The following is a 26,229-nucleotide window of genomic DNA, read 5'->3' as shown; positions in this document are numbered from 1 at the left end:
GTGTCCTCACAGGACTTACCAGCAGCTGACATTACCTCGGTTATTATACAGCGGAACTGTGGTTGGTCTTCCCTACGTGAACGCAAGGTCCATGAGAAGAGATACTCGCCCACCCGTCCCCAGAGCCCAGAATGTGGTCGGAGACGGATACCTGCTGACTGAATGGACACTTGTTGAAACACGGTGTGCAGTCCAGTTCTCTAAGGATGAGAAATCTGACTATGCAACGGTGGGTTCTTTTGCATCTGAATTACAGAAAACTCGCTTAAATAAGAATTAACAGACCACTGACAGAAATACCCCAGTTTATCCAGACTAAATCACAAGCAGAAGTTCTGAGGGCCGTAAACTTGTTCCATGTTTCGACTAGATGGAGGCTGCCTCGACAGGGATGCTGTTTCGGCTTTCTACAGCGGCGGCTCTACTGACACACTCTGCGTATTCATAGTTAAAATGTTCAACATGAAAAGACCGTTCTGAGCCCTTCCGTCGTAAGGTAAAATGACACGATAAAGACATCACAGCACACATCCTATGATGCAAATCCAAACTGCATTTGTGGAAGATACTCACAGAACGTTAATACCATCCTAGCGCTCACAGTTGGAAGGAAACGGGAATGTCTGTCACGGAGTCTGAGGACGCCTGTGATCGCGACGCCGTGTTCACCCACCTCCGTCGCTTTCCCCGAACACTGACGGTAACCAGCCCATCACTCTCTTGTGCCCCAGCTGAAGCCGCTCTGGCCGTTCCCGGCGAGTGAGAGTTGGGGCTTGGGCCGTGTGACAAACCTGAGTGCTGCCCCTGCTCCCTGAAAAGCCCGTTTCGCTAAAGCAAGTGGCCCAGGCCTCGAAGGGACGCGAACAAGAACACCATCGAGCTCTGGGATGCGGCCGGTGATCACACTGCGCATGGCCCAGCTGTAGCCGCAGAAAAACAGGAGACCCGGCTCTCACAATGAGTCGGAGGCACTGCATACTGAGTCCGCCCCCCAGCTGGTCCCCAGCAGTTCCAAAGCACCATTTGCTTATGCATAGAGCACCTTTCTCTGGGACTCCCGCTGGCCAGAGCCCAGAGGCCCGTCCTGCTGAGGCCCAGGACCTGCGAGGCAGCCCGGCTCCCCCAGGCAGACAGGACAGTCTAGCCTGGGCCTGGCTTCAGGCCGCTGCTTGCTCTCCCACAGCAAGAGCGGCACATCAGGGACGCTGACAACACAATGTCACACCACCACAGTTATGTGGTCCTGGGAACACCTCCAAACGCTTTCTCATTTCCAATCAGCACACAGCTGCACGAGTGCATCCAAATCAGGCCCTGGCACACAGCCTGGCATCTGCCCCGCACATCACCTGGCAGCTCGGACCCCGGGGAGTTTCAAATGTCTGACGGCAGCAGCCAGGTGGGTGTGGGCCTGGACGCCTGCCGCAGCCGCACGGCAGGAATGTGCCCTGTTGGCCAGTGACCTGTGCTTCTGCGAACTGTCCCCAGCGTCCTCTAATCCAGCGCCTTCACGGGTCTGTACACACCTCTGCAGAAGGGAGGGGCACCCACAGGACCCCGCACACCTGACACTCAGACTGCTCCACATCTGCGCCAAGGCCATTTGGCAACATATGTATCAAAAGCCTTAGAATTCTACACCCTTCAAACGCAACAATCCCATTGAATAATGAGTTCTGAGGGGATAATTCCGAATGTATCCAGTGCTGACAGAGCTGTGAGAAAACGGGAACAAGCTCAGTATCACACAACAGGGCTGCTTAAATCAATTATGCTACATCCACTTAATAGAATGTAAATATATTCAGCCATTAAGCACAATGCTGGAGGGAATTACTTAATGTCACAAAGTGATCTTATAAAGTATTAAGTGAAAAAGAAAGATTACAAAAGCTTCTCCACGGCAAGATCTCATTTTTGTTAAAAATATTCCATTTCTGCTAAAATTACAGCCTAGAAGACAGATGCTGAAGGCTTTCCAGCGGCTACTTCTGGCCATGGGGTACTGGGAAGTCCTGTTTTCTTTTCTTCTTCTTTTTAAAAGCTTTTATACAATAAATGTGAATCAGGCTTTATATTAAAGAAAAGAGAAGTTATTATTTAAAAATAATTTGGTGCCCTGTGGGAACACGTCACAGGCCTTAAGCTCGTCTGTGGGGACGGCTCCTCATCTCAGAGCCAAGAGCCCAGGACGTGCAGGATGGCAGGTACCAGCCAGACCTCAGCTCAGTGTGATTCGCTGAGGGCTTGAATGCACAGAGCTGGACACACACCCAGTCCGGCGGGACTGCCCTATCTTGATGCTGTAATACATACATACATTCACGTCTGCAAATACATACATAAATAAACAGGTGGAAACGCAACTGTGAAAGGAGGAGGAGGAGGAAAGACTTTGCTTTTCTGGCCGCCAGGCAGCAGCTCACCATCACGCTCAGCCCTTTTGGGCATAATCCTGGGGGTGTGGGAAATAGCCCGAGAACCTCAGGGTCTCCTGGAAGAGGAGACAGGAGGTGTCAGCCAAGGTTCAGAATTAAAATCTGACTCCAGAGAAGGGAGGTGCTATGCATGCATTCTCTCCAGAATTTGCATAAAGTTTTGTGTTTCCTTCGACCCCAAATCCTACGGCCACAGAGCGTGCCCGTCTTCCCAAGAGGACGGTATGGAAGGAGAAAGAAGAGCTTGGCACACACATCACGTGCGCCAGGTCGGCACCAGCAGCGTCAGGCACACTGATGACGTGATGTGATGCTGAGAAGGGCGTCACCCATCTGCTCGTCCTCCGCGAAACACACAGTCCCACTCTGGACAGGAGAAAAACAGCCAACAAACCGCACCTGAGGGTCAGTCTACACGATGATGGGTGCCCGTCAGAGTGGTCAGGTCACCTGGGAAACCACCACAGGAAGGGGAGCTGGCGGAGATGTGAGGACTGGGAGTCACGTGGTGTATTACACAGGACCCGGGAACAGCGAAGGACAGCTGTGCAAAGTGTGGGTTTGGGTACTAAGAACGTATCAACCTGGCTTCCTCAACTGTAACAAATGTGCCACAGCACGGGTGAGACGTCAAGAAGGGGGAAAGGGGTGTGGGCTGAACAGAACTCTGTCTACCTTAGCAACAACTCTGTCAGACAACTCTGTCAGTTGAACACTTCTTTTAAAAAGGTTATTTTTCTGGGGCGGTCGGATGGCTCAGCTGGCTACAGTGCAAGCTCTCAACAACAAGGTCCCGGGTTCAATTCCCGCATGGGATGGTAGGCTGCGTCCCCTGCAACTAAAGATTGAAAACGGTGACTGGACTTGGAGCTGAGCTGTGCCCTCCACAACTAGATCGAAGGACAATAACTTGGAGCTGATGGGCCCTGGAGAAACACACTGTTCCCCAATCTTCCCCAATAAAATTTAGAAAGAAAAAAAAAAAGCTTATTTTTCTAAAAATATAAAAAATATTAAAAAAAGGAAGAAAGTCAGTTTGGCCATAGAATTGTGCAATGATGGAAATGACAGGCACAGAGAAGCCAGGCTGGGGAGGCCCCGCCAGCCCCCTGAGAACTACGTGTTTCATTCCCAGGAGATGGGGACTTGCTGAAGGTTTTAGAGCAGAGGGGTGACTGGCCTCACGCTGCCCAGGATCAGTGACCAGGCTGGGAGGAGCCCTCCAGCTCTGTGAGGTCGGAGGGACCCACGTCACGTGCGTACAGGGCCCTGTGTGCAGGGGCGAGGGAGCCGGATTCTTAGCTGAGTGCCCAGCCGTGCATTAAACGCAGGGGTGTCTGGGAAAGGATCTAAGTGAAAATCATAAATCAGTACGAGCTCTTTCAATAAACAATCTGGCTACTGACGCCCTCCTGGTCCCCTCAGCAGGGCACAGTTGTTTAGTTAAAAGGCAGCCAAACTCTTATTTAAACTAAGTGTCATCCTGCTAAACAAAGACCAGATGTGCAAGCCAACGCAGAGATTGAATCCGGTTTGAAGAAAGGATTTCTGTGAAAGAGAAACCTGGGGGAGGGAGGATGTCAGAAGGCGGCAGGTGCTGAGGACAAAGGACAAGGGGCCCTGGCTCGGTGGGTCCTGGGCAGGAAAGGCAGAGCCTGGCCTGGAGCCACGCAAGCGTCCTGCTCGGCCGTCCCCTCCATCCTTCCCTCAGGAACCCGGCCGGGAGAACCCACTGTGTATTTTGCCCTCCAAGTCCGTGCTTAGAAGGCTGCCAGGCCCCACGCCCCAAGTGGGAGGGAATCTCTGGGTGGCGACAACCCGGCCCAAAGCAGGCCTGGCCTAGGCTCCAGGACTGAACCCAGCCAACGTGACCCACCCTCATGACCTCAGCGCCATATGCCTGCTGCTCAGTAAGGAGCCGTTCTCCACACCATCCAAAGGAGGCCCTTTCTGGAGGCTCGGAGCCTGTCTTCTGTCTGTTATCATCGCCTACGTGATAAACGCAGAAACAGGTCTCTAGAGGGAAGCTTCTAGAAGGGAAGAAAGTCCAAAGACTCGTGAGGATAGCTGAGGACACAGACTTGGGCCACACTGAGAAGGGGGTGCTTCCCAGGCACGGGGGCCCCAGGACATGCAGGGCACTGAGCACAGGAGGCCTGGGACCCCACGGAACCCCCCGTGCCTTGCCCAGAGCTCAGACTCCAGCCTGGAAGGGATGAACCATCCCCAAACAGCCCAAAGCAGACGCCGTCAGACACACGAGCCAGGCAGCAGCATGGTGGGGGGGGCGGGGCAGGGGGACAGGCCGAGGGTGCACTGCAGTCTGCAGGGCCACGTGGAGGATGACATGGGCCTGCCCAGGTAGGGACGGGGACACACACCTGAGAAACTCTTAGGAGCAAAGTCCGTGAGGTGACTGATGTGCAGCTGCTGAGAGAGAAGCCTGTGGCACCTCGAGGTCCCCCGCTCAGGCTCCCACAGGACACGATCCCTTCAGTGAGACGAGGAGCCATCAGAAGAAAAACACAGGGCCAAGGGTTCAGAGCCAGCAGGAGGCCGTGGAAATGAATTCGGTTCTCGACATAATGAACTTAAGGTACCTGTGGGACATCCGAAGGGGGTGTCTCACAGAGAATACCAGCCTCAGACTCTACATGAAGTTTATGAAAATCAAGTGCCGGCCTTATTTACATCTAGTGCTGGCAGTGTTCCCAGACTGGAGGGAGGCACCGTCGGGAACACAGATGCCGCTGCCTGGGCAGCCGTCGGCACGTTCTCGGGGGTCTCTGAGCCAGGGGCAAGCAGACCACAGCCCTGCGTGGGCTCCATCCCAGTTGTGAACTCTGGACTGAACCCCAGATCTCACTTGCCAGCTCTGTGACCTACGCCAAGTTCCTGAACTGTCTGTGCCACAATTTCCTCATCTGTGAAATGGGGTGCCATTCACACCACATGGATCAGGTGACATGAAGCCCTGTGCACAGAACCGGAAGCAGTAAATGGCACAGGACAGCAGCTCTGCTCGTCTGGTTACCGCTGCTATGGACAGAAATACTGTATCCATCTGAGCAAGTCATTTCATGCCAGTGCCCTTTTTCTGAAAACAGGGAGGATACCTGCTCTTCGTGGAGTTACTGGACACTAAGATTAGATGACTGTAACGGACATGAAAACTGACGTAACTGCTGACACACCACGTAACTGACGAGCAGGCCCCTCAGCTGGCTCCCAGGCTCCCTCCGGGGGTGTCAACCACACTTCGACCCACAGCTGTGCACCCCTGCCTGCAACACGCTGCTTTGGTCCCAAAGGAAGAGCCACACACTGTAGAATGAGCTGAGTGCAGAATGTCACAGAAGACTAGCCAGCCATAAAAAGGAATGAAACTGGATATACACCCCAATATGGACGGTTCTTGAAACATCACGCTCAGCGACATAAGCGAGACACAGGACAAATGCTGTGAGAGACTCCACAGAGGTGAGGAACCGAGAAGAAGCGAACTCGCAGAGACAGAAGGCGGCGTGGGGACAGTTACTGTTTGATAGGCTTATGTTGGAGATGATGAAAAGGTCTGGGGTGTCGGCAGTGGTGAGGGACAGGGCAGTGACGATGTCCTGCAGGCCACTGGGTTGTCCTCATAGATGGTTCAAGGCATAAATATTCTGTCATGTACTTATGCCTTAATCCGCAAAAGTCACCAGAACAAGGAGTGGCTGCTCAGGGCAACCCGTTCCCAGGCAGGGACATGAGCAATGGGTCCCCAGAGGCTGGTGAGTGCACAGCTGGGAGCTGACCTGCTTCACACCTACTGTGACAGGTGAGCGCTGGTGGCTTCAAAGAGACCCCAGCATCCAGTGGGCTGTGCAAGGGGCCAGACGGGGCGGGGCAGCCCCACGCGACCGCGGTACCTGCACCTGAGCGCAAACAGTGCTCAGGAGGTAAGACGCCTCCTAACAGTGAGCAGGTGTAACCAGCACATGAATCTGGCATCTCTAGTTGCTCACGTTTGTGGTTTTCTAAGCCCGCTGCCCCTGCCTGCTGCACACGCCTTAGAGAGTGCAGGGCGCCTGGCTCAGGTGTATCACTCGCGTGCACCTGAAACATACACCTGCCAAGAAGATGGCCCAGACTGGCCGGCGGTTAAAGAGAGACCGAGGGGAAGGACTTGTCCAAGGTCGCTGGGCTACCAAACAGAGGGACAGGATGAGAACTCACTCTAATCCACTGTGGTCAGAGAGTAATCACTCATGGTGACATCCTCGCCACAACCTGTGAACATGCTACTGACATGACAAAAGGGACTCTGCAGGTGTGAGTAAACTGAGGACCTTGAGCTGGGGGACGATCCTGACTCCTGAGGCTGCAGGGACAGGAGAGCCAGAGCAGAGGTCGGCTGAGGTCATGGCCACTGTGAGGGTGGCGGGGGCAGGGGGGCCAAGGGCCCAAAAATTGAGGCCTCGGGACGCTGGAGAAGTGGGGGCTCAATGGTCCCCGGAGGCCAGGAGGGAGAGCAGCCTTGCTGACCCCTTGAGTTTAGCCCTGTGTCATACTCTGACCTCCAGAACTGTGAAATAATAAGCTGCTGCTTAAAGCCGCCGTGTTTGCCATAACTTGTTACGGCACGAGAGGAAAAGGGCCATCTGTGTGCAATAATGAGAGGCTTGTGGTCCAACCCAGTCTGTTCACAGGGAGACTTGCCGACTTGGGAAGAGAAGGGAAACAATCGATGACAAAGGAGCCAATGACGCTGAGGGGAACACTTAGGGACACTTAGATAAAGTGACAAGGTGACCCCTGCACAGAGCCTCCCCAAGAAGATAAAGTACGTGGCTCAGTGTCAGAAGGGCTTGTGCGGTGGCCTAAAGCCTGTGAGGACACAGGAGACACTCGCCATGCGGTGCTGCCCGCAAAGCCACCAGGCCACCCAGTCTTGGAGTCCTCCCAAGACCATCAGGGCCATTTCATGTTTGTCTTCTCTGAGAGGCATTTCTGGAAGAGTTGACAATACCAGACAGGGGCTGTGTCGGAGGGGAGTGTGGCCTTTTCCTAGTCACCAGCCTACCGTTCACGGCCACCGACCAGCACCACCGCTGAGTGGCCGCCGTGGAGAAATCACGCCACTATGCCATGGGAAGCAGGCCCCACACTGACCGCTGCGGGAGCCGTGTGCGGTGTGACGGGAGCACGCACAGAAGAGGGCAGGCAGCTCCGAGTGCCTCTGGACAAGCACACGCCCTCCAGGCCGGCGGCGCTGGCCTTCGAGACGCCGCACTCCGCCTGTACTGCAGGGGTCTGTGCCCGGTGCTGGGGCAGCCGGTCCTGTCTCATCCCCTTTCCGGCACTGCAGGCCCAGCAAGATGCCTCCCCTTCCTCCCCAGAGACTTCTCTTCCAGGAGCAGGTTCCAAAGGCGAGGGAGCGGGGACAGCAGCCGCCCCGCCCACGGAGCCACCGGGCTCCCCAGCGCGTCCTGGGTGAAGGTGCAGGTCAGGCTTCCTGTACCGCCTCCTCCCCACACTGCCTCGGCGGGGCCTCCGGGTTGCAGTGCTTTGTGCGCACAGGGGCGTCATCTAAGATAAAGTTTCTGTCACTCCGCAAGAGCCCTACTGCGCGTAGTGGCCCCGCCACACACCAGGCAGAGAGCTGTGACAAGCTCTCCTCAGGAGGTGGGGCACAAGACCCTGGAAGGGACAGATGGACCTGGTGGGGGCTCCACACAGAAGTGGGGTTTGCACTGACACCTGCAAGAGACGCAGGCTAAGAGGAGCTGGGCCGGACCACTCAGTGTCTCGCAGGGCATTTCTCTGCGTTGAGGAAATGCTGTGAAAACCAAAGGAAACCGACAACATAAACAGCCCCTCACGGTTTATAAGGGAGTTTTCAAGCATCAGCCCGCCCGCACTCAACAATGGCAACAGAGGCAGAATGAGAAGGTCCGCCTCTCCCTTCATGAACGAGGAGGTAATGGCGGTGAGACGCCTCCCCGAGGTCACGTGTCAACTCAGGGACAGGACTCGAGCCCACTGTCATCAGCCCTCATTCAGAGCTCTGCTGAGCACACATGGCTCCTTCCAAGGAGGCCACAACTGCACCACCAGGGACTGTTAGTATCTGGGAACAAAGGACATGCAAATCACACCAAACACGTGCTGCCAGAGTCACCCAGTCGTAGAGCAGGCCCGAAGGGGCCACGCCTCCGGCCCAGTGTGGGACCAGCGGAGGCTCATGCAGAACTTCTCTGAACTCGGTCAGCTGTTCCCTCACCACCTCTCCTGTTCCTCTGCCAGCTGGCCTCTGCTCAGACCTTGGGAACCCTGCAGGACAACAAGCAAGACACCATCCAGTGGCCCTGCGGTATCTCTAGGGCTGCCTTTGCTGGGGTCGTTGCAGGGTCAGGGACAATGTGGGAAAACCCAGTACCCGGCAGCCACGTCTGAATCAGCTGGTTTGGTCTGGGCCTCACCAAGCAGTGGATCCTTCTTGGCAGACAACAAACAAGGCAGGTGCGGTCGGCAGGATAATGCCCCGGAGACATCCACGTGCCATCCCTGGACCCTGCGACTGCCACCTCAGCCGCTGTGATGAAGAACTGAGAAATGGGAAGATTGTCCTGGATCACCCAGGTGGGTCCAGGGGCATCACAAGGTGCTTTTAAGAGGGACAAGGAGGGTCAGGGAAGGTGTGAACGGAAGCAGAGTTCAGAGATCAGAGGCCACATGTGCGGCCTCTGGGCGCTGGAGAAGGAACCTCCAGGAAGAACCAGCCCTGCCCACCCACTTTTGTTTCAGCCCCATAAGGCTCATTTCAAACTTCTTCCCTCCAGGACCAGAAGCTAATGAATCTGTGTTTTAAGGCAGTATATTTGTGGTAATTTGTGACAGTAGCAATACTAAACTCAGACAAAAAATTAGGAAAATGCAGGAACCCAGCTCCCCACTCCTGGGTGTACCCCAGAAAAACTGAAAGCAGGACCTCAGAGATGTCTGCACACCCACGATCACTGCGGCCTGTTCACAGCAGCCGCCAGCCGGGAGCCACCCGTGTCCATCACCAGATGCCTGGGTGAGGAAACATGTTGTGTGCACGCAATGGAACAGTACACAGCCTTGGAAAGGACGGTCACCCCGCTGTCACACACTGCAGCGCGGGTCAGCCTAGAGGGCATCATTCAAAGTGACATAGCCAGTCACAAAAGGACAAGTATGGATGACTCCACTTACGTGGGTACCTGAGTAGTCAATTCACAGAAAGCACAGAGGTGGGTGCCGGGGTCTGGTGGCACAGGGAGGGGGAATTCGTGTCGAATGGGGACGGAGTTTCAGTTTTGCAGGATGGAAGTTTTGGGAGGGGGTCTATCTCTTCAGCGCTATCAGTACACTGAACACTGCTGACCGTAAACTTAAAAATGGTTACATTTCATGTTAGGGGTTTTTTAACCATCATAAATCTTGAAAGCGCATTAAAAAGAAAAATGAAGTTATTCCCAAGACAGATAATGAGCATTCTGACAGAAAATCTACGTGAGGAGAGCAGCCATGAGAACAGGGAGAGGGAAGGATGAACAGCAGGCGAACCCACAAGCCTCCACCTTCAGCTCAGAGTGAACAGGGGAGCAAAGGCAAGCAGGGCCCCCCCACACACCCCCGACGGTGAGCCGGGCTTCTCCCGGGCTTCCGTCTGCACCGCCCACCCACTGCCCTCGCACAGCACAGCGGCAACCACACAAAGGGCTGGCAGGGCACAATGACGCACTACAGATGAGAACGCTGTGACCCTTCTCGTCACTGTGCTGGCCGGGGCTAGGCCAGCACTGCCCTGGCCAGGCTGGGAGGCTTGCGTCTGGAGTCCACCGAGCACCCAGGAGCCCATAGGCCGCGCCCCCACCTCCTGCCCAGCGTTAGCCCCACCCCCTCCAATATCAAAGGGCAGAGTGGGAACAGTCCTTTCCAGGGAATCACAGGCCCTTGTTCTTCACAACTGTAACTGCAGCCAAAACAGCTTTGAAAGGGAGAGAAGAAAACAGCAGCCCAACCTCGCAGTGAATTGGGGGGTTGGAGGAAACCACACCCCGAGTTCTTGCTGTTAATGCTGGCCAGTGCAAATAAGCGACTGGACAGCAGACCAAACAGCTTGCTGGCCAGTTAACTTCACCTCTGATTCAATGAGCTGCTCGTTGGAAGCAGATCACAGGGCCACACGGCTGACAGGTGACGAGCCAACAGTAGATTGGCTCCTTCTAAGGACAGAGCCCGGCCAGCAGAGTGTCCTCACAGTCCACCTGACCCCCTAAACCCGCCCTCCAAACGCACACACTGGAGCAGCTCCCTCACGAAGGTGTGTGCCATGCTCAGCACACAGCTGTTTTGCTCTCTCTGCTGCGTGGACCAGTCGGAAAGCGATGGTGGGAATGGACTGAGCTCCCCCAGTGCCCTGCACGGCAGGAAACAACACACACGTTTCCCGAGCCGAAGAAAATCTGTGGAAATCCCACACTTGCTCTTAAACATGCAAATCCACCTTGTACACGTCACAGTAAACGGCTTTACTTTTTTAACGTCTTGAGTAATTAACAGCCAACTGTCAAACCTTTTTTACTAAAGTCTTTGAACATAAAGACTCTTCTCTGTCCCGTGCACACGTGCTCCAGGCATCAGCGCAAGGAGCAGGTCAGGACCCGGCCAGGACTGCCGACCTCCAGCCATCACATCCATTTCCACCGTGGCCCATAACCAAGGGTGACACCAAGAGCGCGGGCAGGGCCCTGGGATTTTCCAAGGGCCAGCAGCTAGAGCCTGCATCTGGCCCAGCATAGCCGTGGCCCCACTAAGCCCCACGCCCACACAGCGCCACGCCCACGCAGCCCCCCCCCCCCCCCCCCCCCCCCCCCCCCCCCCCCGCAGCCTCCACCCGCCCACGCCCGCGCCGCACTCACCCGGATCCGACGCATGGCAGCCACGATCTCCAGTCTGCTGTTGGGCCGCGGCACGTCCAGGCTCCCGACGTACTGCAGGGGAAGCAAACGCTGGGTCAGAGGCGTAGTGAGGGTCCCTCGTCAGCGTGTAAGCGCTGTGAGGGCCTTTGGAGGTTACCCAGGTCATCTCCCCATTTCACAGATGGGGACGACCAACAGCCAAAAGGGTGTGTTGTTGGGGACCTATTTCTAACTTTATTTGTAAAAACCGACTGAAGGAGAAGTTAGTTACTGCTTCCGCTCCGTGTTCTGAAGCAGAGGCGCGGCCAGCACGCGCGTAACCCAGCAGGCCGCGACCCAGAGGCCCCGGGTTCCCATCTCCCATCCCTTCCCTGCAGGACACCTGCCTTTCTTTGTGTCAGTCTCCTCATCTGTAAAGCGGGGCTTCAGTAAAGACCAGATGAGTCGGACTGTGAGGCTCTTAGACAAATGTGCTTTGCGCATATTAAAATACTCAAAAAAAAATTTTTTTTTTTAAATTAACAGCAGCTCGTTCATTTAGCCCTAGATAGTAGAGGGAACACACTTGAATGAGCTCCTAATTGGATGAAAGGAATGGACTAATTGTATTTAAAAATTTAACCTGATTCTATTTTTATTTTAAAAACCAAGTAAGGCAGGTTAATGTTTAGTGTATCAGGACTTCCTCACTGCAGACTATTCAGGTAATGTGGAAACACGCAGAGCAAAAGGACACAGCGGCCACTGTCACACTGCGCCGCCCGTCCCTGTGTGCTGACGGACCTATGTGCTCGCAGACGCACCGCGGTATTTATGTCATGTGGCAAGGCCCACCGTATTCCCATCGTCTTGCAGCCCGGCTTTTACTTTAGACAGCTCGGGCACCTTTCTCCCCACGCTCCCAGCTCTGTCACATGCCACGATGGCCCCCACTGAACAACATGCACCCTGTGTCACGCGCACAGCCCTCCTCCAAGCAGCTCTCTAGGCTGGGTTCTTGCTGCTGGGCTGCTGGGTCAGAAGTCTACACTCGCTCCTCAGCGGGATGGAACAAGACACGCGGAGGCCAACCGCACGCGGCAGCGCGTGCTGAGGTCTCAGGTATGCCACCCCGCCCACATAGACCCCTGGGGCTGCCTCTCCTCTCCAGCCCAGGGGCACCCCTGACCTTCAGCGCCCCAGCACCCATGCAAGAGCACACTAATCGAGGCTGAGAAGAGGGCGGCCGTCTGTGCAGGACGCCCATTTCCTGTGCTCAACAGGAACAGCAGGTTCTTCCTGAACTCTGGACCGGGACTGGCCCCAGTGAGCAGGGCTTCAAAACCTAAACAGTGCACAAGAAGTCCCCGAGCATGGGTCCACCGCTTGTGCCAAACACCGGGGAGCGTGGTTCCGAGCGGCCGGGTCCAGGCCCACGTAGGAACCTCACCAGGACGGCCAGGCCATGTGCCTGCTGGGGAAGCACCTGGGTACTCGCTCAGGTAAACGAAGCTGCTAGATAGATCTAAGAGTGTGGCAGACTGAACTGTGGAGCTCTGCGGCATGTCACCATGTCAGGGGCCTGCAGAGCCAGGAGTGATGCGCGGCCCGGCTTGTCATTGCCCAACCTCCAAGGCCCTGCAGCCAGGGCGGTCCGCACACGCCTGCCCTGGAAGCTGCTCGCCGAAGGTTGCTGCCCTGATCCCGTGCAGGAGGACTGACTTGGCTCACGTCCCCTCGGCCATCATGTGAGCAGCAGGACCTCACGACCGAGCCAGGGCACCATGACAGGTGAGCCTGGGGACTGGGCAGTCCTCCCACACGATCCCTGCCACCTCGGGAAAGGGCCTGCTTCCTGGAGACCCCAGCTGCCTAGACCGGACCCAGCCCTCCTGCCCCCCCCCCCCAGCGGGGCTCTCCATCCTCAGGACAATTGCCACTGGACTGAGACCCCCAAGCAGTCAGCAAACATGGGTGCGGGGCACTGGGGACAGAAGCACACAGAGGAGAGGAAAGGAGAGGCGGCCTGGCTTTGGACAGGTGTCCTAACGAGCGCCAACTCTGCATGGGAAGGAGGTCACCCGAGGACATCCGTCGCCTGCCTGAGGGGCCTCCTTCTCTCCATCAGCTGCACCTTCACACACATGCACACGCAGTGTACACGTGTGACTCGCCTCCCCCCACAGAGCACGCACACGGCCGCCCTGCACACTCACTCATCACACAGTCGCGGCCTCCTTCTCAGTCATGGGAGGGAAATCACAAGCCTGCCCCTGAGAGTGAGTCTGGAGTAGGTGACCCAGTGGCACTACGGTGGCACCTTAGGGTCCTTCGAAGACACTGACAGGAGCGGAGTGGGGCTTAGGTCGGCGTCGCTGCCCAGTGCCGCCCACCCACACTGACGGCGTGAGTCAAAGAGCAGGCCAGTGGCAGGAAGCTGGGCAGGGCGGGAAAGCCTACTGCTCAGGGGCAGCCAGACGGCACGGCGGGGTGTGTTTGTGTGTGAGTGTGTGTGTGTGTGTGTGTGTGTGTGTATATGTGTGTGAGTGTGTGTGTGTGAAAGTGTGTATGTGTGTGTGTGTATGTGTGTGAGTGTATGTGTGTGTGAGTGTGTGTATGTGTGTGTGAGTGTGTGTGTGAGTGTATGTGTGTGTACGTGTGTGTGCATATGTATGTCTGTGTACGTGTGTGTATGTGTGTATGTGAGTGTATGTGCATGTATGTGTGTATGCACGTGTGTATCTGTGTGTGTGTGTGTACGTGTGTGTGCATATGTATGTGTGTGTGCCTGTGTACGTGTGTGTATGTGTGTATGCACGTGTGTATCTGTGTGTGTGTACGTGTGTGCATATGTATGTGTGTGTGCCTGTGTACGTGTGTGTATGTGCGTGTGTGTATGCACGTGTGTGTGTGTGTGTGTGTACACACTGGGGGTATGTGTCTAACCTGCCACTAGAGCATCTCTATAACCAACTGTCACCACCCGCATGACAAGCTTCAGTCCCTCCCAAGGCTCCATCTTGAGCCAGAGGAAGCATAAGACAGCCTGAGACCGGAGCCAGGGCTGCACGGTGGCCCGTCACCCACGACTTCACTGGCCACGCGAACCTGGGATGGCACCTCCCACTCCCAGTCCTGAACCTCGTCCACCTGCTGGGCTTCTGTCACCTCCCACAGGGACCAGGCAAAGCCAGCACCCTGCCTGCAAAGGCTGATGCCCCAGCCGGTGGCCCTTTCTGCCTCCTGTGCAGGCCCCTGGCTGGGCTCCGGGTCAGTGCCTGGGAAAGGGAGGCGCCACGACGGACACTCTGCCGTCTCCCGTCCACTCCAGGCCTGCTCCAAACCAGCCTCCCCAGAAGGCCAGGGTCACCTCTTTCCAGTGTTGGCCCCTTTCCTAAGACCTGCCGTGCTTGCTGTCAGCGCTCTGGAGATGACAAAGCCCCCAGCGTGGCCAGCACAGCCCGCAGGCCAGCTGCAGCTTGCCCCAGCAGCCTCTCTGTCATGCAGAAGGTCCTGGGACACAGCATGTCCCCTCCCTGTGCCTGGAGTACCGCTCCTCACACCCTCTCTGCAGTCCCCCAGCTTCTGCAACCCCGCAGCTCTCTGCCTCCCCTCTCCAGCCTCCCACTGTCCCCAGGGAAGCTGAGACGCTCTAACACGCTCAGCGCTCCCTCGTGGCACAGACGTGGCTAAGCACGTGATGCATTTTTTCCTGACTGACCAGATCTCGTACAGGTGCAGGCACAGGAGACCCTCCACACACCTGACTGCGCTCCTCCACGACCAAACACATGTCCATCCCAAGTGCTTGTGGGACAGGCCCACTCTGGGGAAGGGCACGGGGTCCTCAGGGCTGGGTCCTGCCTGTATGCCGGCCACACGGGCCCTCCCCTCCACCATAGTCCTCAGTGACTCTAAACTCACCTGACTCGCCCAGCCACCTGCCTGGACCTAAGCTAGACGCCCTGACACTGGCACCTCCAATTTCTGGCTTACCCAGAACTGACGGCACAGCCACCTTCCCGTCGTGGACTTGTAACCGCCCACCGTTCTACTCTGTAAGAACTCGGAGAGGGGGGTTCAGCCACCTGCAGTGTCCCTGCTGTGACATATGGCAGGGCCTCCACTAAGAACACCCACACACAGCCTGAGGGGGGCAGGGGAAGCAGTTTAAAGCTGTCAGGCCTGCTGCTTTTCCAGCAGCACCTAGAAAGCAAACCCAGAAGGACGGAGCGGCTGTGCTGGGCGGTCAGGACGTGACCCTGTCTGGTCAGTTTTATCTGTGGCTTCATCTTCCAGATAAGAGGCGTTCACAGCCAAGAGGTTCCCGGAGGATTCCAGGCATTCCGGTGGTTTCTGGACAAGCCCAGCCTCCGTGGGCCTTGAAAACCTCACAAGGCTCTGCATGTACTTCTCTTTTCTGGTTCCTGGGCATTAACTCCTGAAGACAGTGCTAAAGTGAACTGGGCTGTCTCCTGGTGCAGAGCTCACAACACGAAGCAGCAGACAGCAGCCTGACAATCACCAGTGTCATCGACCTGTCAGACTTCCTGCCACCGCCCCCCTCAGGGAAGTCCCTTCACTTACAGGATTTCTGTCAAATGTGTCCAGAGACCAGAAAAAAGCTTATGTACGAATCACAACTAAATGCATCTGAGAAGTCAGACAAACTGTGTCATCAGACTCGACCAGCATCAAACAGCAAACGTGAAGCCTGGAAGATGCAAAACTGCTCGGCCGCGTGTGCACGACACGAGAGTGGCCTGGGACACGGACTGTGGTGCTTAGTTAACACCAGTGTCGCTCTGGGCTCCCTGATGACAACCGCGCCACACTGAGGCAGGAGGCCAGTGACGGGCCACTGGGAGGGAACGTGGGCTGTGTCCTTGCCTCCGGCTTTCCTTGGCCCTAACAGCCTCCAGAAGATAAAGGCTATTAACTGAAATGGTAGAAACCCTGAAGGCGCTGGAGAGGGACCCGAGCAGGCAGACTGGTGGGGACTCAGCCCAGAAACACAGGGCTGCCTGCGGCCGCTGAGACACATGTTTGCCCAGCGCAGCCCCCACCCTCAAGCCAGCTGGCGCTCGAGGGCGCGTGGCTCACTCAGCCGGCCTGGGGGCCGACACCAGAGGCTGGGCAGCCAAGGAATGTGAAAGGGAAGCAGAAATCAGCACAACAGGCTGTCACACGGGGAGCCCCCGCTGTCCACCCGCCCAGGCCCGGGGGACGCCCCAAAGTGCAGGTGGCTCCTGGGAGCCCACACAAGGGGCAGCTGCCTGTACCCCAAAGGCAGACCAACCGCAGGAGCAGGACCTGTCTCTTCAGTAGAGGACAGCAGACTCATGTGGGGCTGTCACCTCCCCACCAGGGCTTGCTGAGTGCACTCAGCCATCTGAAGGTGCCCTCACAGGGTCCCTTCCCAGCATTCCCTGGCTCTGCACTAGGCTTTCCTCCCTCACGTGTCACCAACTGCCTCCCCAGCAGTGGGGACCCCTGGGGGCTGGGACCTTGCCCGCTCCTTTCTGTCCTCTCAGCCCTCTCAGCGCCGGTCACAGTGCCGATTAAATGAGGGCGAATGCACCACCGAGGCTAAGGGACCCGAGCCAGGACGCAGCCGGTGCCTGGACAGCAGGTCTTCCAGCAGAAGCCGCCCCGGGCACAGTGCAGCATTCCTCTGAGCAGGTCTCTGAGCTGGGCCAACGCTCTCGCCTCATTTAGCATCAAACAAGCAGCATTAACTGCAGCGCCACCGCGGCCCAGATCCCAGGCCACTCACTCGGCTAAGTGCCCTGGGGGAGGGGAAGGACAAAGGGTGCCCAGGGCCCCCCTGCCCACAGCTGAGGGCCCCTGGGGTCCCGGGGCTGAGGTGTGCGGGAGGGGCCGTGGGGACGCAGGACGGCCTGTGACATTTAGCAGTGTCCTCACCCCGCTGGCCCCACCCTCTCTACACACATATATACACTCACACACACTCACACTACACACACCCTCAGACACACCAGAAAAGCTTCCCAAATGCTTGGAAAGCAGCTGCACACCCGTCTCTATGTATCTGCAGTCTAAGGAACGAGACGCTTCCCTTTCTTCCTCCCCGGCCCCTCCAAAGAGGCAGTGCTCCTGAGGCCATCTGATGCGACGGGGTGACTACTGACTGCGGCTGAGTGAGGTCACAGACCCCTCCCCGCCCCTCAGTGCTCAGGGCGGGTGCCAGGTTCTTGTGGTGACTTGTCTTTATGCCGACACCATGCACATCTGTGAGGGGACAGGGGGCGGACAGAGGAGCAGTGGATGCATGCGCAGGCTGTCCCCACGGCGTGGACGGTGGGCCTGGCCAGTGCTCCTGACGGTGATGACCTGGAGAGACTGCCAGGCTTCCTGGGCGTTCACAGCCCCTTCGCGCGTCTCTCCAGCCCTGGGTTACCTGGTTGTCCCACAGGCGACGGTTTCATTACGTGTGGCTCTGGTCAGTGTTTCTCGTGGCTTCTCACTGCACCTTAGGCCCCCTTCCCTGGTTTTTCCCAGGGAGAAGCAGCCTCTGGCCACACCAGCATCCCTGCCAGCATGCGGCCGTGAACTCTGTCCCACACCTGCGCCTGAGATGCAGGCCAGAGGTCCCACCCGGGCCGAGGCGCTCATTCAGGAGTGGGGAGTCGAGAGGACAGAACGTGTGTTCAAAACATACCAAGAAGTGAAAAGACAACCCACAGGATGGGAAAACACATTTACAAGTCACACCTGATAAGGGACTTTCATCCAGAATATAACTCTTACGACTCAATAAGAGACCAACCCAAATAAGCACTGGGCAAAGCAACAAGTATTATTTCTCCAAAGACGACACACCAGGCCCTCAAATAACGTCATTTCTTTGTAGCATTGGTGAGATCCCTTAGGAACTTAACTCTTATTTATGTCAATTAATCTACAGTAAAACTGGTATCTTTCGATGTCCTTTCACCTAAAGTCACAGAACCTACCAAGGACGTTAAGTGAGGATGTACTGTGCACAGGTGGCCAGTAAGTGCAGTAAGCGAAGCCCACTCATCAGTCATTAGGGAAATCCAAGTCGCCATGCGATACACTCCACACCCACTGGGGTGGCTAAAATAAAAACAGACAATAACAAGTATTGACAAGGACACAGACATTGGAATCTGCACGTTACTGTAGGAAACAGTGAGATGCTTTGGGAAAGTGTGCCAGGTTCTCACAAAGTTAAACAGCAGCTCCATGGCTGGGCAGTTCTCACGAAGGCACGTGGCCACACAGAAGTCTGCATGTGAACGTTTGCAGCCGCATTACGCAGAAAAGCCAAAAAATGGAAACGATGCAACTGTCCATCTGGATGGATGGATAAAGCAAAGGGCACATCCAGACAGTGTGATGGTATTCGTCAGTACAAAGTAATGACGTGCTACGATAGGGACAAACCTGGAAACTATTAGGCTAAGTGAAGGAAGCCAGTCACAAAAAGCCACATGTTACATGTTTCCACTTATTGGAACTGTCCAGAACAGGCACAGCCATAGACACAGGCAGTGCACTCGTGGATCCAGGGGTCCGAGGGGACCCAGTGGTCACGGTTGCACAGCTGCACGCACAGCAGTGCGCTAAGAACCACAGCTGCACACACCTGACGGGAATTCCATGGTGTGCGCGTTAGATCGCAGCAGAGCTGTTACTGCTCACGGAAATAACTGTCCCCTTTGGTTTGCCGTGGACAGACAGGGCAAATGCCTCCAAGCTGAGCCGTGATGAGCTTCTAACATGCTGTCCTTCGGGTCAGCGACGAGCCCGGGCACCTGCCCAGCTGCTCAGACCTCTCTTCTGGGCCTTTCTGCTGCTGGCTGGCGTCTGATTCTGGAGTTCATCAGATAACAAATCCCTGGGGAAGTGAGACGTAGCTACTGAATTTTAACTCTAGAATGTGTCTAGAAGACACATTTCCCTCCTCTCAAGAATCTGAATTTTTTCTACGTTGTAAGAGCACAGCAATCCCATGTCATACTCCCTCCCACTCTCTAACGCAGCAAAATGAGCCAGAAGCTCACAGAACAGACAGTTTCTGCAGCATGCGGACCCTTCCAGAGCAGACAGTCCAGACGCCAGCCGACTCTGCAACGGCCTGGGCGACCCCAGCAGAAACAGTACCGACTGTCCAGGCAGGGATACATTTTTAAAGACGCAGCAAGAAAAAAAGGTAAAACAATACATTATACATTTTCCAACTTAAAAATTCCAACATTCAAAGATTATGACTGAAAGGGAAAAAAGAGCAGGTCACATCCTGGGGTATTAAACTAAGGAAACCGAATTTCAGGGCTGAAGAACCACAAAACGGACCGTGTCACCTGACACCCTCCAGGCTTAGACCTGAAATTATAACGTCTTCCCTAAGTCCCCGCCACGAGGGCAACCAGGGGCGCTTACATACCAGCGCCGACGAAGTCACCACCTCAGACAACAGCTCTGTTAGGAGGGTCTCCCTGAAGGCAAGAAAATTGGTCTCCACGAGGATTCAGACTCTCCTCTCCTCAAGGAGCCTCTCGTTGCCACACCCCCGGGCCTTCCCTTCTCATCTTTACAGCACAGGTGACACTATGGAGAGACTTCATTCTTCTCCCCAGAAAGGCATCTCAAGTGCCCCAACCAGGCCAAGTGTCACCGTGAGGGCCCTGGCTCAGGCACAAGGACAGGCAGATTAAAAAAGAGGACGCTCAGAGGAGCCAAGCAAATGAGCGGGAGAAGGGACAGAGCTGAGAGACAGCAGGGGGCGCCCGTGAGGACCACTGCCCAGGCAGGGACTCAGCCCCAAGCAGCAGCGGGTTCGAGACCTGCAGGTGGGGACACGAGCCTGTCCCCTTGGCTCAGACATCAGGCTACACTGTGTGCAGCAGTCACAACAGATACCAGCTCCTTCCTTCCCACACAAGTCAAGAAAATAACACGATACACGCTGTGTGTCTGACGGGGCACATGATGCTGAGACAGACCGGTTGTTAACTAGACTAGCAGAAGCCAAGTCTGTCTCTGGTGACCTGTCGCCTCTCCCATGTGGCGCCTCCTGCCCTTTCCAGGTCCCCTCTGCCCAGCCCTCCTCCCGTGTGGCCCCACACCTCCCTTACCCCACCAGGATGGCCCTGTCCTGGGTTCCAGGCCCTCAGCTCCATCCCACACAGCTGATCAATCAGACAACTAGCCGTGTTGGGACAACAGTGGCAGCAAACATCCTCATTCACCAGCTTGGCCACGTGACACACTTGAACCTTGACAGCATCTCATGGAGACCCAGCACGCAGAGGCTAATCATGTCCCAGCACAGAGCGTCAGGTCACCAGAGTGACACTTGGACTCAGAGATACCCTCCAGTCACAACATGGAAGCTTCCGTCTGTTCTGCCTGAGGGCAGGGGACGGCCCTGTGCAGTCAGAGGCTGGGGGCACAGACTGAGGGGGCAGCAGCGGGACAGAGGAAGACGCCCAGCCGGGGAGGGTGAAAAGACGCGGTGTCTGCAGCTGGCTCCACGCCTGCCTCTCCCCTCAGCTCCCTCTCTAGCTCGTTCTCACACCACACGTGGAGTCACTAGAAGGGCTGAGTTTATATTTGTCTGATCCCTACATTAGTCAATGTCCCCTAGCTAGACTGCAGTAACTGGTGACATGGTCATTGTCACCCCTGTGCTGGGTCAAGGTGAGCCGATGACACAGGTGTCCTGACTTCCAAGCCAGTCTCTAAAGATAACAGAGTGACAGAGTCAAATGAAGTGGCCGGCAGGCCCAGGCCCAGCCCTGCCACTTTGAAGCTGCTCTATACACGTGGGCCGGCTGGCCAGCCTCCTCGTCACCTGGGAGAGGGGACCTCACAGGGGACCACGTGGGACAGTGCACTGCATTTCATAAGTTTTCTTTACGAAAAATGACAGAGTGCTTTCTATTTGCCAAAACTCAGGGAGGCGCAAAGAAGAGAGAGATGGTGAGAGGGGAAACGGTGAGGACCGACCATGCCTTCTCCGCAGAGCGGGTTTGGGAGCCGCTGCCTGGAGACCTGGAGCGAGGACAGGCCGGGGGGAGAAGACGGGGGGCAGGCCGGCGTCTGGGACACGAGAAAATGCTTTAGGACACAGAGTAAGACTGCGCCCCACCTGCCTAACAACTGAACCTCAAGTCGCACCGTTTGCCGCCCGTTCTGAGACACGTCAAGGGTTCTTATTCATCTCTCAAGGATTTTCTTAAAGAGAAATTGGTATTTCAATAAAGATTTTCATGGGGGGGGGAAGTCGCGTTCACACCACAGAGCTAAACAAGGTGCGCGCTGGACACCCTCATCCTTCCCACACGGGCAGCCTCCTCCGGTTCTCTGCTCACACACGAGGCCTTCCCACTGTCCCCGTGCGTCCCCACAGCCCCAGCACTGCGGGCTGCGGAGCTCCTGGAGCCACACGCTGCTCATGTCCATCGAATGAATGTCTGTGAGCCCCCGACAGACTCGTCTGGTCTTGTCCTCGGGGGGTGGCGGGGGGGAGGGCTCCCACACAGACACCTCTGGTCCCGGCCACCTCATCCCTGCAGTTCTGGGAGCTTCAGAGACATGGACACAAGGAGGATGGGGCCAAAGCCCGGCGGGCCAAGGGGCAGCCACTGGGCAAAACGCGGTGGCACGTCCTGGGCCAGGGCCCCTCCATGACGCCGCCTTCTCCAGCGGCTCACCTGCCATAGCCATGGGGAGCCTTGGGTACAGGAAGCAGGGGCCAGAGTGGGAGGGGTGAGGGCCCCCAGAAGCATCTTTAGAAGTGGTCGGGATGACCAGCCGCCCGGTCTGCCTCGAGCTGTCCTGTGTTCATCCTGAGAGGTCCGTGTCCTGGGTGAACCCCATGCTGGCTGGTTGCCAGGTGGTGTCCCCTCCCTGCACCCGAGTGCCTCACTGGTGAACATTCCTGACCCACCTGGGATGCTGCAGGTGCTGGCAGCTGTGGCGCTAAGCACAACCTCTCTCACAGTTGTAGGAAAGGAAAGCAGGAGCAGGTGCTGGGAGAGCAAGAGCAGCCCCTGGGGACGTCTCCCAGGCTCAGCCCCGTCCTGATGGGTTACAGGGACGCCCTCTGAAAACTGGCACTCAGCCATGCCAGGCTCTGCCTCCGTCATCTGCCCAGGATGGATCAGGGGCCAAATGGACAAAATGCTGCTTGAGAGCACAATGCAATTATTAATAACCACACATTAATGTCAACGTGTGTGTTTCTGTACAGATTCCAAGAACTGGATCCGCACCCTTCCCCACAGAGCCTTATCCTCTTGGGCCACTCTTCCCACATTTGCAAACCAAACCAAAGGAAAACCACACAGCCGTCCTCACCACGGCCCCACTGCCCACCAGGAGGGCACACTGACCTCTCCAGGCTTCAGCCTCCCAAGTGTAAGGGCAGCTGTTCTTCCTGCCCTCTTAGGGGTCTGCCAGGCTCAAACCAGTGGTCGGACACAAACGCATGTTGGAAAAACACAAAGCCCTACAGGGACACCAGGTGACTGCTATAATGAGACACGTGGCCCCAGAGCGCAGGGCAATGGAACTGGCTGGGGATGGTCTTCGGACACCACCTGGCTCCTGGAAAGGGACAGAGGTGGTTCTCAGGAGGCCATGGCAAGTCTGTCACAGAGAAGCATCACCGGACTGGGAGGCGGCGCCTCCAGGGGCTCGGGGCAGCGGGCGGAGCACAAAGGCTCTCGATTTCAGCATCACCACATGTGGCTGTGGCGTCTCGGGGACTTCCCGACCCTCACCGATCCTCAGTGTCCTCTGCAGAACAGACATGAATCTAAGTGGCGGGTGTGGTGTGGAAGGTCAGCAGGACGACACGTGTGGGGCAGAGCGGGCACCATCGCTGAGTGCAGGGTGGACGCTTCCTGTGGAGAAGGGCTGGGAGGTCGCAGGAACGTCAGGTGGCGTGGCTTCCCAGCCTGCCTGGTCCTGCAGCCCTGCCACCCGCATGGTAGACGCAAGGGGAGGCAAGGGGATGCTGACCCACTGCCACCAGCAGAGCCGGCCACTTGCCAGTACTTTCCCCTGTGGAATGACAGCTTTCGCCCCAGGTCTGTGAGACTCTGAGACGTGGCAGGACCCACAAGGCCAATGTCCATTCCGCCTGAGCAGCTGCCACCACTTTCCAGCTAACTCGTGACATCCTGTGAGTTCCGGCCATGGACGTGACCAGAAGTGATGTCCACGACCTCCACACCTGCTATGAGAAGTCCCACAGGAAACCCTTGCTGCCTTTCTCATCTCCAGATGAATGGGGACTCTGGGGTGAGGGCGGGGGACGAGATCCCAGAAAAGGTCTGGGTCCCCAAGTGATGGCCTAGAACCAGCCCCCTTCCCCCATGGGGCTGTGGAGAGAGTGGGGATACTTATTGAGATACGCCACTGAGACGCTGGGGTGTGGCAGCCAGCCCCCAGGTGGCCCCCAGGACTCGCCTCCAGGGGTCACGCCCTGTGCAGGCCCCTCTGAATGTGACCAGGCTTCCCTGTGTGGCAACGACACATGGGATCCTGCAGTGATGTTCTGAAGACGTACAGCTGCTGCTGCACAGCCCTCCCTCCCCTTCTGGCTCCCAGGTCACTGCTCTGGGGCTGCCAAGCTGGCCCCTCTGGCCCCGGCGAGACTCCAGGCGGCGGTAGCCATGCCGCCATCCTGACCGTATCTCTTGGAAGCCGCAAGCAAGAGCCACCCACCTAGCTGCCCCCGAAACAGACCCACAAGCACCATGTGACATGATACACGAAGACGCTCGGTTTTGAGGGAAATACGACTGGCACACGAGTATATGAGTTGTATTAGGTGGAGTTTCCACCAAACAGCACATGTGTATCCTAAGAAAGCCCAGGAGTCGGTGCCTGCCTGGGTGTCCGTGGCACGAGTGACGCTCAGCGTGACAGAGCTCACCGACCACACCCACGTGTTCTCGCTCGCTCACAGGCCCACACGCGACCAACCATCCAGGCCAGTCCCGGCTGCTGGGACCCTCTCCCCACTCAGGAGGGTGTTCTGTCTGTGGGTTCCGAAACAGGAAGAACCTGAGCAACGCCGGCCTGTGTGTGGCACCACGTTTGCACGTGTGTATCAGGCAGAGCAGAGCACTGAGTGGCTGCAGCGGGAGGTGGGGTTCTGGTCAGTGGGACACAGGAGGGCAGGTAACTGAGTAAGGGGACACAGGGTTTGGACTTCAAGCAGCAACAGGCAGGAAGTCCTCCCACCCGGGCAGTGAGGGGAAACAGCTCAGGTGACCTCTCGTGCCCTCAGCCCTGAGCGACGCACGGCTGGCCCTGAGCGCAGCCCAGAATCACACCAGCACACAGGACGCACCCAGAAGCCCCTGGCAGATCCAGACAAATGGCTGTGGCGGTGACAGGGGTGGCCCAGAACTTCAATGTGCTGACCAGTGTGGCTGAGAGGCTAGAACTGACCGAGAGGGGAGAAGACGGACAGGCAACGTGGGAAGTGACACTGCCGCAGAGGTCGTGTCCCTAAGCTGCGCGGCAGGGGGACACCCTCAGTGACAACGTCGGAGCAGCACAGGAGATGGGCCCCAGCTTTCAGCTCCCGCCTCCATCACCAGAACAAAGGACTAAAGGTAGCACAGAGATTTTTCAGGTCCCATCCTGCAGTGGCTGGAATCTCAGAATCCTGTGCCCGAGTCCCGGTGCTTCCCTGTGAGTCGCTGACCCTGAGCAGCTCAGCGCTGAGGCATGCTGACCGCCCTCAGGTGGCCTGCCGCAGTCCCCCTCTTCCAGGAGACACAGAGCACGCTGTGAGGGCAGCGCCTCTCCCGGAGAGGCCAGGAGGCTTGAGTCCTGCCTGCTCAGCGGCAGCCCCCAGGCTATGGCCGGCTGAGAAGCATTAAAGGAAGAAAGGACACAACCCTCTTCCCACAGTCTTTCACCAGCTACTGTCCTCCAGCTCAGGCCAGTCACCTGACACCACCTTTCCCACCTGCCCAGGTAAGGAGCAGCCACTCCGACCTCTGCAGCGTGGGGAAAGGAAGGTGCACGTGGAGAGGGTAGTGGGACAGCACCAGACGCGTCAGCCCGGCCGAGCCCGGGCCCCTGCTGGCTGACCCCCTCAGGAGCCATGAGGGGCGGGGTCACAAACGTCCCAGTGTGCAGCTGTGGTGGGGGTGGGTCAAGGCGCCACCGTGACCTGCAAACATCAAGGAAGGCCCGTCTGCTTGGCTGGGCGCACAGGCTTCCCCGCTGGACTCAGCACTGGGCTCCGCCCCAGCCTCAGGTCACAGCTGTGCGGTGCTGAGCACGCGGCCCAGCAGTCCCCTCGTGGGACGGACCTGTGGCTCCCAGAGACACCATCATCACAGCACTAACTGGGGCTGCAGGAGTGTTTCTACTTGTCGTCTAGCAGCTTGCACCAGACTCCCCATCTTGGGACCCTGGGTGGTAGGACGCGCCTAAGTCACAGCCCCATCACACGACATAACCCGTAATGGCAGTCATACAGGCAGGGGGGGCTCGACGTCAAACAGGCTTTGAGTCCATTTTTTAAAAAATGTTTAGAGTGCCCACTTCAAGAGAAAGCCAATGTATAACGTTCCATCTCCGGGACAAATTTCGGTAACATGCAGAAATCAAGCGACAGGTAGCCCTCCAAATGCACAGAGTCCGTGCAGGGTGAGGCCCACGCCATTCCAGAAAGCAGGTCTGCCCGTCTGTCACTGCTGGTCTTGAAATTCGGTCGTCATCCGTGAGCTTCCACAGAGGTCACAAGTGGCCCAGCCACCCTCACGCTGTCAGGCAGATCCCCAGATGGTGATGGTAATTGCCAAGCTACAAAGTAAAGAGGTCTCTGCCAGCTCCCTGCACAGACCTGCCCGTCC

The 26,229-nt window shown here is 56.9% G+C and overlaps 1 protein-coding gene across 6 annotated transcripts in view; it reads right to left on the bottom strand.

Annotated features, from left to right (window-relative positions):
- The window catches only part of C22H1orf226 (chromosome 22 C1orf226 homolog), a 126,672-nt gene that overhangs the window by 76,143 nt on the left and 24,300 nt on the right, over positions 1-26,229 (bottom strand). For 4 of the 6 annotated variants that reach the window (XM_033092412.1, XM_033092413.1, XM_033092414.1 and 1 more), the window contains exon 2: positions 11,372-11,443. In XM_033092412.1, the coding sequence (XP_032948303.1) occupies positions 11,372-11,443 (72 nt within the window). Of the gene's footprint in view, positions 1-4,314; positions 4,448-11,371; positions 11,444-26,229 lie in introns of those variants that run through there. The other 2 variants (XM_033092415.1, XM_033092416.1) reach the window with 1 other exon arrangement.

Source organism: Rhinolophus ferrumequinum, chromosome 22 (assembly GCF_004115265.2).
Source record: "Rhinolophus ferrumequinum isolate MPI-CBG mRhiFer1 chromosome 22, mRhiFer1_v1.p, whole genome shotgun sequence".
In the NCBI taxonomy this organism is placed as follows: domain Eukaryota; kingdom Metazoa; phylum Chordata; class Mammalia; order Chiroptera; family Rhinolophidae; genus Rhinolophus; species Rhinolophus ferrumequinum.
The sequence above is the reverse complement of the archived record's forward strand: the minus strand, read 5'-3'. Positions and strand labels throughout refer to the sequence as shown.